This window comes from Haliotis asinina, chromosome 12, assembly GCF_037392515.1.
Source record: "Haliotis asinina isolate JCU_RB_2024 chromosome 12, JCU_Hal_asi_v2, whole genome shotgun sequence".
NCBI lineage: Eukaryota > Metazoa > Mollusca > Gastropoda > Lepetellida > Haliotidae > Haliotis > Haliotis asinina.
The window spans coordinates 44,436,673-44,450,094 of NC_090291.1; the positions used below are offsets into that span (position 1 = coordinate 44,436,673).

General features: G+C 37.6%; 1 protein-coding gene across 1 annotated transcript; it reads right to left on the reverse strand.

The window, feature by feature from the left end:
- Positions 1-1,882: 1,882 nt before the first annotated feature.
- Positions 1,883-12,227, reverse strand: LOC137257666 (eukaryotic translation initiation factor 2 subunit 2-like). The gene is made up of 9 exons (XM_067795026.1): positions 12,014-12,227; positions 10,042-10,201; positions 9,355-9,431; positions 6,447-6,618; positions 5,887-5,966; positions 5,575-5,723; positions 5,041-5,097; positions 3,436-3,521; positions 1,883-2,858 (listed from the first exon to the last, which is right to left on the reverse strand). The coding sequence occupies exons 1-9, from the start codon at positions 12,029-12,031 to the stop codon at positions 2,683-2,685; spliced, it is 975 nt and encodes a 324-aa protein (XP_067651127.1). The 5' UTR covers positions 12,032-12,227; the 3' UTR covers positions 1,883-2,682.
- Positions 12,228-13,422: the final 1,195 nt, after the last annotated feature.

Consider the following 13,422-nt stretch of genomic DNA (forward strand, 5'->3'; position numbering starts at 1 on the left):
TGGTAATTTTGTCTCATTTCAAAGACTGTCTTTGTGGCTAAGTTTGAAGATTTTTACTCTTGTTGTTACAGTTGTTTGAAGGGTGGTTTTGCTCCTTGAATCTAAAACATGTTCTAGATCATTGTCGCTCACTGTTTTGCAACGCTTGGAAGCAGGTTCATTTTCGACATTTGACAAGGTAAAATGGTACATTTGAGTGAAATATTTACTTATGAATAAAGTAAACTGACGTTAAATTTCGTAATAATTAATTATTTATGCAATGAGACATTTTTGAGTAAGGAGAGATAAACCGAGGATTATGTAAGTCCAAATGATTTGACAAGCGAATGCTTTAACCTATCGGCCACCCCTGTCCCATGATAGGAGATAGACATCGTTGTATAATGCGAAACAGTCCGCTACCCTCAAGCTTCTAAACATCTGTATAAACCTCTAAACTGTTCCTCTGAAGGAATAAATGATTGTCATTTACTGCATTCGACCTTTTGCTAGCTCCCTCGACCAAAAACTCACACATATCCTTGGTAACCGACTTCATGATAAACATCAGTTGTCTTTGTCTTGGACAGGACCTGGCATCCTACAACCCATGCTTGGCCTAAGAGGTGACTAACGGATTGGGGTTTTCATGCTCGCTACCTTTGTTGTCACATGTCACCGTATCCCAAAGAAGTGGATCGATGCTTATGTTGTTGATCACTGCAATCAACAGTTTTTCATGTCAGGCATCGCATTTAAATTTATCTCAGACGCCATTTTGATGCGTGTTGGTGGATCAACTGGAATTTCCGACCCACAAAGCCATTCGACGTAGCCAAGGCTACGAGGTACCCAAGCATATCAGGAACTATTGAGCTATGACTAACTCCTCGAACATAGGACCCCTGTTGTTTGTCAAATCCCTATGTCTGATTTATGTTTAAGAGAGGGACTGAGGCTGCGGACGCCCGAGTTGAACCCATGACATCATTACCTTTGTCTTCACACTTCCTAAACGTGACTGGCCAAAGCCAAAAATACTATATTATAAGTTGTATGTTTCTCTCAAGGGTGTTACAGTCTGATGTACACCTCTTGGTCGGAGTGTCACTCCAGCTATTAGGTGAGACGGAAGATATCTAAGATATTGTGTGAGTTAAACTGTAAAAGACAGTATTTCATAAACCTGCTACACAATGGTTGTCCACATAATACTGGACAGACCCGTGAAGATTCAGATTAGAACGGTCTTCAGTAAACCATGTTTGTATTGAGCCGACTCATGGAATCAGTTAGTCTGACTGACTTATCTAATAAATGTCATGCTATCTGAAACTCCACTATTTACAGACCACTGTCAGACAAGTGCAAATTCGCAGCATGAGCAACAAACAAATTCTGCTGGAGTCCGAACAGATATAATGGGTGCAGGTGTCACTAAACTTTTGGTCAATCACTTTGGTGAAACCAGTTAACACACTTATGGGGGTGAAAATGTGAAAATTATCACATGGCAGACCAGGATTTGAACCCAACCTCAAGATACAGTTAGAATTTGTCTTCAGCAACCAATGCTTGTTGTTGGAGGCGACTAACAGAATCAGATAGTCTTTCTTGCTGACTCTTTTGACATATTATTATATCCATGATGTACGGAACATGCTCAAATTGTTCTCCATTCTCATTTTTTAACAGACTGCTGCCACATAGCAAATAATACTATACTATGTTAAACAACACGTGAAAAATGAAAAAAATGAACCCATGATGACAGGATTCTGCAAAGCCCAAGGGACACAACAAAAAGTGGTACCTTGGACAACAGGCAGACCCACAACACCCCTTAAGAAAACAAAAACATGTATGAGAGTGTGACTGGAGAAAAGTGAACAAACTGGGAAAACATTAACTATTTATTTTATCAAGCATGGACAGTGTTAAGATAGTACCTCCCAGCAAGGGGGATGCCATACACTGTGCAGGTTGGAGAATGTACAGTTGTTTAATGTACAGGTATATCATGTACACTGTACACATGGCTTGATTTGATCATGTATGTACATCATTGATGAGATATTACAGATGAAATATTACAACACTCAGGAATATCCACAGTTGAGGTGAAAGTGATGTTTACACTAAAATACTAATATCCGCCCATCAAATCCCTAAGCCTATCTGATAAAAATTCTAATTTTGACACCTATTCATCGAAATGATACAATTACATACTGATTTAGAAAATCAGAAAAACTTCTTGTAATGGTTCTGTCACAAGTAGTTTAAGAAACAGTTTAATGTCTCTGCTGACAATTAATAAGGAATTCCTTCACCAGGCTGTTCATTTCAATACAGACAAACATCATGATCATACTGTAGTTATTATCTATTAGTAACTGGTATATTTCTTTAATTTGCGCATGTCCTTAGAGCAGTCTTCTAAAGTCAATGAATCTCATTTCAATCCCAATACAGTCCATGAAGTCAAAACGGAACTTGTCACACTGACTACTGGAAAGTGACACAGTTTTCATGCTTTTCCAACATGTTCTGTTCTTACTGGACAGTCTTAGCCCAGCATATTTGGATCACAAATATCAAATTCACCATCCAGTCATCGAGAATATATCCAAGAATCAGTCGACTTGATTACGACTTGACATACAACACCTCTGTACTCCCATAAAGAAGACAGGTGATTTAGGATGTCTTGGCTCTGATGGCTGCTCTCTTGCCTGTGACAGCCTGGAAACCAGACTTGATGCTGGCTACAGAGCAGCGGGATCCACACGTTTCACACTGCAGGAAGAACAACCGTGTGTCTTTTTGGAGCAGCGTGTCTGGTGACCGACATGTATGGCATGTCACATACTCCTCTGCAAAAAATAACCCCATATGATTATTGAGTGATAAATCTTTGACAGAGAAGTTCTATGTATCATTCAACATAGCCATATCACATGATCTGTTGTCTGAGAAAAATACATCATCATCAAATCAGATCCTTTTATCACTCTGTGTGAAGATCTCCATGTCACATCCAATCAATATTCTAAGCTGTTCAGGACTGAGGATTCCATGCTCTACAGTCTCAGTATGAGTCACCGAAAAATTCACACAAGCATATTTGATTTCTTTAGCTTGATAATGAATACATACGTGTACTCTAAAAACTGAAAAAATTCAAATTGCAGTATTATCAGGGTCTCTAAAAGCTAGTACTGTTGTATCATTAACAAAAACTGCTAGCGAAAGGGTGTTAATCAGCTGATATTTATGACAGAGTTTCATATTTATGTATCAGTCAGATGCACTTTATATGCCAACAATAAATAAAATGTCTCAATTTGTTCCTCTGACAAAATCTGAAGTGCATATGACAACTGGTAAAAATAAAAGCTGTTTCCAGATGTGTATAAGTCACCACGGTTAGAAGTATGACGCTGTACTTACTTATATATCGCCTAAGAACATTTTCTATCTGCTTTTGATTATATTTCCCTCTAATGATCAGTTGGTTGTTGCCGTCAACAGATCCACTGAAACAATCAGAGAGAGTATATTAGATCAAAATATCGTTACAAAACAATGATACAACAAAATGGGTTAACCTTACCATTGTGTCAAAATTCAGCTAGCCAGTCAGGCTTGGTGTGTCTCAAAGTTACTATGTCACAGAATAATTCACTAGTCGAAAATTTGAATACAGACAAGGGTTTCATGATTAAGCTGCTAATATGGTGAACACTTTCATCAGGTCGTAACCTTGTATGATCTTTTAAGTGTGTTATAACTTCTAATAAGTTGGTTATAACAAATTGGTGAGTGATGTATCTACAAAATGACCCCATGAAAATTCACTGGTAGGTTCACAGGGCCAGCGACAGTGGAGATCTACTAGTCCGACTGGATTCTTACTAGCCATGGGCAAGCGGGCCAGTGGCTTTTTCCCACACTGAACATGACACTAATCTGTACCTCGTGCCCCTATAATTATGCTCTGTTGCATATTTATATTTGGAAACATAACATTTAAATTTGTATACAGTTAGGTTCACCGATACCAACCATTATCTAACAATCTGATTGGCCTGTTAAGTAAAACAGGTACAAGTCTAAACCTGCATTGCTGCATGAGAGTTTTGGACAGAGGTGCCAACCCATTTCAGCTAGAATTAACTACTGTACTTTGACAAAATAGTTTTTTCAGAAAACTAACAATAACACACATCATGGTCAATGTTTTGAACAGTAATATCCCAGTTAGGTTAAAATTATACAGGTATATCAAATAAAAACTGTAGGTGGCTACTGATCAGTTAGCAGCTGTAATGAAAATTACATGATTTATGCATTGGATATATTCTTTTTCACCTTGGCTAACAGGAAAAGGTTTCCTCTGACATTCCTACCTAAACATTAATCAGTGAGTGCTAGTGTTCCTTACTCATAACTGCTGATTTTAGTGAGGGAGACAGGAGTTCTTTGAAAGGGGGCAGGTGGCCCTTACCATTAGGAAATGTGGGGTTAAAAACCATAAGTGACCACCCAAACGTTTTGATGATTAACTCAGTACATCAAGTCGAGCTCCCTACAGTGAAACAAGCACCTTACAGTGATTCACATTACAGTTTAGCTAGTTGACAGACTAGCAATGTGCAGAACTTTGAACGCCTTGGTTTGAATCCTGGAAGTTTCAATATTTTGATGTTGATTTCTGAATGTCTGACATCACTTTCAGTGAAAAATGTCACACTTTGAAAACCAATATGTTCTTGATATATAAAAACATATTATTAATTATAAATTAGCAACAATTTTGGTGCATACATTTATCAATAAAGCGCCATGGTAAGAATAATTAGCAAGAACCCTGCAAAAATGCAGTCTGGCTGCAGCACTCGGTTATGTCTCTGCTTTAACACAACCTTACATACTAAACTGAAAATCAGATATCAGAGTATTTTGACAGATGGAAGTGTAATGAAGTGTTCATACTATAGAATCAACAACACTGTGGAACCCAGGAACCAATGCTGTGTACTGCCAGCAACTCACCTTGTACCCAACTCAGCTAACAAGAAGGCCAGGACGTGTTTCGGCTGTCTATGTAATCTGAAACGACAAATGTGGATCAAACTTACCGAATGAACTGACCTTGGGGTTTTTTTTCACAGATGTAAACAGACCATATGGTATTGGCAGTAAAGAGGCTGAACTAGTGAAAGTAGTTTAACACTGCTTTCAGTAATATTCCAGTAATATCACTGTGAGGACACTTGAAATGGGATTGACACATTTTACCCTTGTGGGGAATCGAATCGGGGTCTTCAGTGTGTTGACCAAATGCTTTAACCCCTCTCACTGTCCCCGAGACTGGACTAAAATGCAGTCCTGTATTCCCATTTCACAAAGTAATCTTTCCATTACAGTTTCTCAAAGTGAAAACTGAGGATGTGTGGAAGGTGCCCCATCTCAGTTCCACAGATACTGATATAAGTGATATAATAATTTGCTGGTGTTTACCTCTCAGACACAGCGATACAACATCACTTTAAATCCCACAGCAGTGATTTTTAAAGATGTACTTACAATCGGCAGATATCTGCAAAGTTAGCGAAGGAGCTCTTCCTGGTGCCAACTCTCAGCACCTGAGGAGGTCTCATGACAAATTTCTTCTTCTCCCCGGCAACCATGTCTGGGTTTTTCTCCCGCATTATGTCAAATACCCGTGTCAGAAGCTGTAAACAAATAACTCAGAATCTCAAAGGCATGAAATACACTTCATCAAAATAATGTTCTTTAATACTTCTAAATGAAAATTCATCAAGGACTGTTCATCATTTTTGTAGTATATTTTCACAGGATGATAACAAGGAAGTAAACAGAATCCTTCTATCTCACCTCATCATATGTGTAATCCCTGTCAGAACCAATCCATGATTTGGTATCCCCTTGTTTTCCATCCTTATCAGTTGTTTCCTCTGCAACAGTACCACAAAATGTATTTTTTATCACCAAAACAACAGAATCATTACATCTTCGACAGAGTTGTGTCCCCTTGATAATTCCTTTAGGAATAATAAGAACTTTTAAAAGAAATGAGTGTTTTGAATTTGGGGTGTAATGCATTAAGGCAGGATATGCAAAATGGAATGATACAAGCAGAGGGTTTGATATTATAACATTTAATGTTACTGCTAAACATTTCATCAACTCAATTCGTGCTCTTAGTGTCCACTACACATTTCAACTAAAACTAAAACCAACAAGGATATGGAACAATGAAGTTTACATAATAGTACATTTCACCAAATAGGGATCCTAAGGCCATTTCTGTAACTGTATTATGGATTACGACAAAAGACAAAAATGCCTTTCCTTGAATTTGCTCATAACAAGTTAATACTTTACTCATTCAAATACAAATGGTGAACAAAGTACAATTCTTGCATGAAGCTTACCATCCTCCACCTCTTCTTCCACGCCCTGCTCGCCAAAGTCCACCCTCTTCCTCCTCCTCTTCTTCTTCTTGATGGAGAAGTCAAGGGAAAATGTTTCATCTGTTGCCTCATCCTCGGCCCCGCCCTCATCTCCCTCATTCTGCACAGGAGCCTCACTTCCCTCCCCACCGTCCTGAACGAGAAAAAGTGCCATTCAGCTTATTGAAAGTGTAACCATGGTTACAGGTTCTGTACACCTGGTATCAATTCTAAGATCTAAAAGGCTGTGATATTTTAAGTAAGATCATTAAATTTATTTTATCTTGCAGTTTGATAGGAGTTTTTGCTTTTGTCCAATTTGACACAATCACAATGATGAGAATGAAGCATTATACAACAAAAAATAAAGTAAATGAATACTCATACATGAAATTACCGGTGAAAAAAGAGTTTCAAGCTATCTATACCAATTTTCACTATATGCACGCGCACGCACGCACACACACGTGTGTCCTGTCTATACATATATATATTAGAATTTAGAGCCAAAAGCTTGCATATTAAAATGTTTATTACTAATATATGATATTAAGGATATGGACACATACAAGGTTAATAATCTTTATTTATTGCATATGTATTTCATCATGCTCATGAGAATACTAAAATAGGAACATGATGAAACAGGGGTTCAAATTTAAATTAAAGCGACTTGCTACAGGGCAAGTGACTTCAAGAAAATAACTCGTCCTGACTAATTTTCCACTTGCCCTGATTTTATGACACAATGTTTGATGTTAATGTTTACTGGACTTTTTATCGGGGAGCGATAAATAAGAACAATAGCTCCAAATTACTATTATTGCAAAATGTAATAGCTACATTATGAGCAGATATGAAATGAAATCCAAGTTTATTTGCGGTTTGAAATCCCAAGTGGAAATTACCTAGTAGTCCGAAGATACCATTATTTGAGTGCCTGAAATAAAAACTGACTTGTCCCGGCCTTCGGGCAATGGGATTTTTGAACCGCTGGGAAACTGATGGCAACTGAGAGAAATATCTATGATATATATTACCTATAGTTTCATAAAGTAAACATCAGAGAGAATAAACAAGTAAACTTTTCCCATGACGCTGAGCCAATCTTGAAAATATCTGGGCAGGTGACGAGATGGTATGACTACCGTGAATATTACAAACACACTTCTCATAGAAGAAAAAACAAACCTCTGCCACAATATTTGGAACACATTCAAATACACACCATGTAGCAAGTTTTCTTCTTCACCTTCATTGTAAATATCAACACAACGCCTGGAAGATTCCTCAATTAACTTCCTATCTTGTTCATCCAATTCTATCAATTTTGACTTTATCTGTGTTCCAGGCTGTATATATAGTAAAACTGACGAACTGTGCTGCTTACTAGCAGCTATAAACACAAGGAAATCTGATGAAATCACAATGTGATGCAACATTAAGCAACCCTTGATATAATGCTACAGACTGGGGATCACGATTCCACTCCTTCATTATAACACCTTGATATGTAGAGACTATTGTACTCAGCCCTCAAATCACATGACAGACTAATGAAGTGTTTGTATCATGACTCAGTGCCAATATGCCTGCCTTGAAATGTTCAGATGGACACATTTTACAATATACTTTTTTGTCAAAAAATCCTCAGATGAGACTGGCACTAAGAGAATATATTGATCATGGAAAATATATTTTCTCCATATTAGCATGATCTCACCTGCACAAGCAAATAAGAAGCTTGATTACTATTTTTCTTACTCACATAATGAAATCGACAAAATGGTTAAACATAGTCAACTGGCAAACACTTGGGAACAAAACAGAAAAGAGACTGTGCAGACACTGGACAAGGTTTATGATCTAATGTCAAAGATATTGATTCAGTATCACAATCAAATAACTTTGATAATGAGGTCATAAAAGCAGGAAGTACTATTGATATCCGTACGCAATTTATCACATTCAGTGTCTGCCTGCTCAATCTGATGCTCGGTACACTCACAGGATCCAGATATCATGGAAATGCCCTGTACAAACAAGTGTACATAGCAGATACAGGAAAACGAGCATATGTAAAGGATCCTGAAGGACATACAATAATATTCAAAATGTCCAATTCTAGTCAAGAAAATTCCTTATAAATGTAATTACATCTTATAATGCTAATGAGCTAATATGACCCTGTAAGTATACACAGGTTTGCGTTTTCTGCGGTACAAGTGATTACATAGGCAAACAAACCATTTTTCACTATACTAGGAATAGGAAAACTCGATGAGACATGATATTTGTTCATAAACTTCCAGAGTAATTTCATTGAAAACATATCGAAACAGCAGGGATCCTATATTGAGCAGGTATTTGGGGATTTGCTCCAGAGTGATCCCTGACATTGACTTATTACTGAAGCACTGAAGATTATGAAGATTACTCTAAGTTGCAGATCTATGATTGCGATGATGTAGGAACACACTCATAATCTCTACTCCCTATCAATTGCAATGAAAAGAGTTCACTCCTGACAAATAGCAACTGCTACTAATCAAAACATGAAGCTGGGTTTAGTAAGGACAAGATATATGTCTTTACAACATCTTTATTACAATCAGGCTGAAGGCTAAGTCTGTCTTCTACCAGTGGCTAACACTGGGGAAGTGGTTTTGTCTTTTTTTTTCAGTCTAATGAGCTCTGGTAATAATAGATCCAATGATCAAACTTGACTGACAATCATGCTAAGAAACATGTTTGGGCTAACAGAATGAAAAATGTATGCAACAACAAAATGTGTTCTGCAATTAATGAGTCTGGAATGGACAATCATGTAAGGAATCAAGGAATGAGGAAACACTATTTTATACAAAGTTATTCTAATTATTTATCTCACCGGTAAAGCATCTCCAACATCATCCAAGTCAAATGGCTTCTTCTTCTTTTTCTTCTTTTTTAATCCTCCAAATACCTCTACAATTTGAAAACACCTCATGATACAGATACAATCAAGTTAATCCTGAATCTGAATAAGGACGCATGATACCATCTCATTACTATCTCTGATGTAGCTCCTCATGGTAAACATGTTTTAACTGAAAAAAAACTAGTAAATCATGTGAAGTTTTAACAAACGTTGTCTAATGATTAAAACATGTTTTGACCGTCTTATGAATGCATACGTCAGGTATACACACATTCTGAAAATATTTCAGCTTCCATGCCAACTATGCACAATGCTTACTTCTTTTACATGCCATTTATAAGAGCTGGGAGAAAATCTCAGATATCCACATTATAGAGCAGCCTTTATCACACTCCATTTGGAACAGTTTAGAGTTCTTATTAGACGCAGAAGTCCATATGGTGCTCAGAATGTTGCCCTACTGAGAATTTTGAAGCATCCATGCTCATGTGCTGGGAAGGGGGATGGTAAGAGGACTGAAAATATCTAAGTTAACACAAGAATAGTATGAATCAATCAAGAATTTCAATTTTTTTAAACACACAGCCCATTATTTCAAACCAGCCATATTTCTCCAAAAGGTTCAAATGCATCTGAACCCATTTACACTTCACATACCTTCTTCTGGCTTCTCTGCTGGCTCTTCTGCAGCCTCTTCAGCTGGAGCAGAGGGTGCTCCATCAGCTGCCCCACTCTCGTTCTCCCCCATGGCCGCATCTAGATCAAATGGAGTCTTCTTCTTTTTCTTCTTCTTTTTCAAATTAGGATCAAAGAGAGGCTGAAAAAGTAACATTATGGTTGATTTATGTTCAAATGTTAAGTCATTTGCAGCTATGTTACCTGATTTTAATAAGACTTATGGTTGGTTATTTCATTCATAGTAAATACGTAAAGGATCCCGAGTCAAACTTTAATCAAGAAAGTTCCTTATAAACGTATAGGATCCTGTAAATGTTAATCTTAACATCCCCTTATTTTCAGACATTTATGGACAACAATGAAGACATATTTTTGGGTTATCACATTTCTGATCTCTGACTGAATACAGGGATGAGAATGGAAATTTTCATTTACAGCTGAAAACTAGTCGGGGGTCTGGGGGCCACCGCCCCCCAGGCAGGTCCAGGGCGGAGCCTGGTTGGGGGCCCAGGGGGGCGAAGCCCCCCGGAAGCTCCTGGGATTTTGGCATTTTACACACTAAATATGGCTTCTAAAATCAATATTAACACTGTATATATATTTAGACGTTTCAGAAAAATGACCCTGGGGATGTAAAAAAACGCAGATTTCCGTGGATCTGCGGAAATTTCTCATCCCTGTGAATATGTGATGACATCACATACTGTTTTAGACACATCATCCTGCAGTCGTTTTCCTTAGAGGCAAGAATGTGAAAAACAAACAATGCAAAAGGAAGTCGAAAAGTATCAAAAGTTACTGTGTAAATATGTTGACATTTTTGTAATCCATGTTTAACAGTCTAAAAGGTTTAGAGGAAGGTTTGGTTTCATATGTGACCAGCATACAAAGTGTAACTACCAGCAGATTAATTCGTACTGCCTGTTACCATCATATTTAATGCATAAGCCACAGCAGCTGTGAGCAACGATTCATGGACTTGCAACACGTTTATCTTTATAAGAATACTGCTCATATATCCTTCAGGGAAAACATCAAACAAAATACTTGAAATATTTTGTTGATTTGGGTCATTTTAGACTCTTTTTAGGCAATTGGTACACTGGTGATGATTACAAGCACAAAACAAAATTTGGGAGTACTGCGGGCACACTTTTTCAGATTAATTAGCACTCCCACCCTAACCCTAAGGATCGTCAAGGGTGCCCAACCCTAAGGATTGTAAAGTGAGCTGTGCCCGGTAAACTGCATTCTAGCCAAATATTTTGCAACAGACAATTAATACCCATATCAATATGTTTGTATCTATGACTTGTTAAGTACGATTGGAGATGTATTTGTGGAAATAAATCCTTCCATATTCTTTCTTATGCAGACAAACAGATGTAACACATAGTTCAACCCTATATATTACAGGGTCTTTTACTTATGTTTTGTGAGTCCCGTAGTAATTGTGTTAGGTTTGTTAACAATTCTAGGATATATCAATGAATAAATAGTATTTGAGGTACGGGAACGGGAGGAACTCTTACCACGTTTGTTAATTTGAAACTCAGCAATGCAAAACTTTTACGCAGTAAACCCAGGAAGGTAATCATCAACAGGAGCTAATTTCACGTTGTTAAACGATGCTTTTGAGATATCGGAAGATATTAAAATACCAATCTACACAGTTGAAACAGCCAAATCATGTCGATCTGTCTCGAAGTAGGGGACTAACATATTTACGCAGATTGCGAAACCTTTTCTTCACGCCCATAATTTCTCGAATATATTTCGTTTACAACATATACGCGTCTCAGGATAAATGAAGAGGAAAATCGTAACAGAATTCTGTTGAGAATATAACATAATCCACTTTCATCTGTTCACTACACGTGCCCGAAAATGTTCAATATGGACGCCGCCATATTGTTCAAGATCAGACATCGAGCCAAGAACATTTACTTACCAACTCTTCATCTGCCATGTTTGTTTGCTTGAAATATTACCAAACACAGAAACTTTGAATCAAAAACACAATCTGGGCCACGAACTGGAGATCGTACACTTAAATCGTAAGTTAAATAAATCGCGTTGCGGCGAAAATTTCACATGTTTGCAGTTGCATCAGCTTGTAATCAATGTCAAGGACGCTGTATAGAGAGTCATGCAAGAAAGATAACTCCGTCGACAAGGGAAACCGCTAAAACATTATTTTTATATTCATTCCATCATCTAACGCTTCATTATTGGTTGTACAATCTTTTTCAGATCAATAATTTGAAAACAGATTCAACAAACGCATGAAACATAACCGTGCTGTTTATATGGTCACGCAAATGGCTTTGAAATCGAAAGTGTCAAGTTTCTGTTTATAGAGTTGACCAAGAAAAATACAGGCACATATGTTCCCCAGGTTGGCATTGCTCCCCGAGCTGACATATTTCATCATGTTCAATAAAAACATAAATCATAACAACAATATTCGTATGACCCGATTCATCATTATTTCAATCCATTAAATTCAGTAGGCTATGGCTAAATACGGGATACACAATAGACTCTTGGCGACAGTGACATTGTGAGTGCTAAACAACGACTAAAACTGTGAACAGTCCTCTGCTGGGTTTTGTTCGCAGTTGATACGAAATGCTGGTCCGGTAACAGGTGTGTCGTGTTCTGCAGCATGTAGTGAGCAAGTGATTTAGTTTTACGCCGTTATTAGCAGTATTTTAGCAATATCACGACGGTGAAATGGGCTTCACACATTGTTCCCATTAAGGGATTCGAAGCCGTGTCTTCCGTATGATGAGCGAACGCTTTCACCTCTAGGCTACCCCCACAACCGCCCCTGCAACATAAAAACTTCATTTGGCAGATGTACATTCCGATTTGGAATTTGATGCAATCTCACTGTAAACTCTGCAACTCTTATTCTAATTTTGAATCGAGGATAGGAAACCATTTTGATTTTAGTTTCCAACAACCGAAAGGAAACATTAATTGTCACGATAGCACCGAAATTGGGACCCACCTGCATGCAGTGTCGTCACCGACCATGTTTGATTTCTTTCTACCATCTTTACAGAGATGCATCATAGTCAGAAATATTGAAGCTCTACCACAGCTACTTGTAATAAACCGAGCTTGGAAATGACGATGCGTTGGTTACGATTATTATGTATGTGACAGACAGACAGATTTTTTATGTAAACGTGTAAAATCCAGGACATATACAAGGTGTAATCCATAACGAAAGTGAGCCACCCGTTAAGGGTTATGAGAGACTATCGTAAACTTTAAGAACAAACGTAAATATACACAATGAAATACAAAGTATAAAAAGTAGCAAAGTCAATAAAGGCACATGGTAAAAGG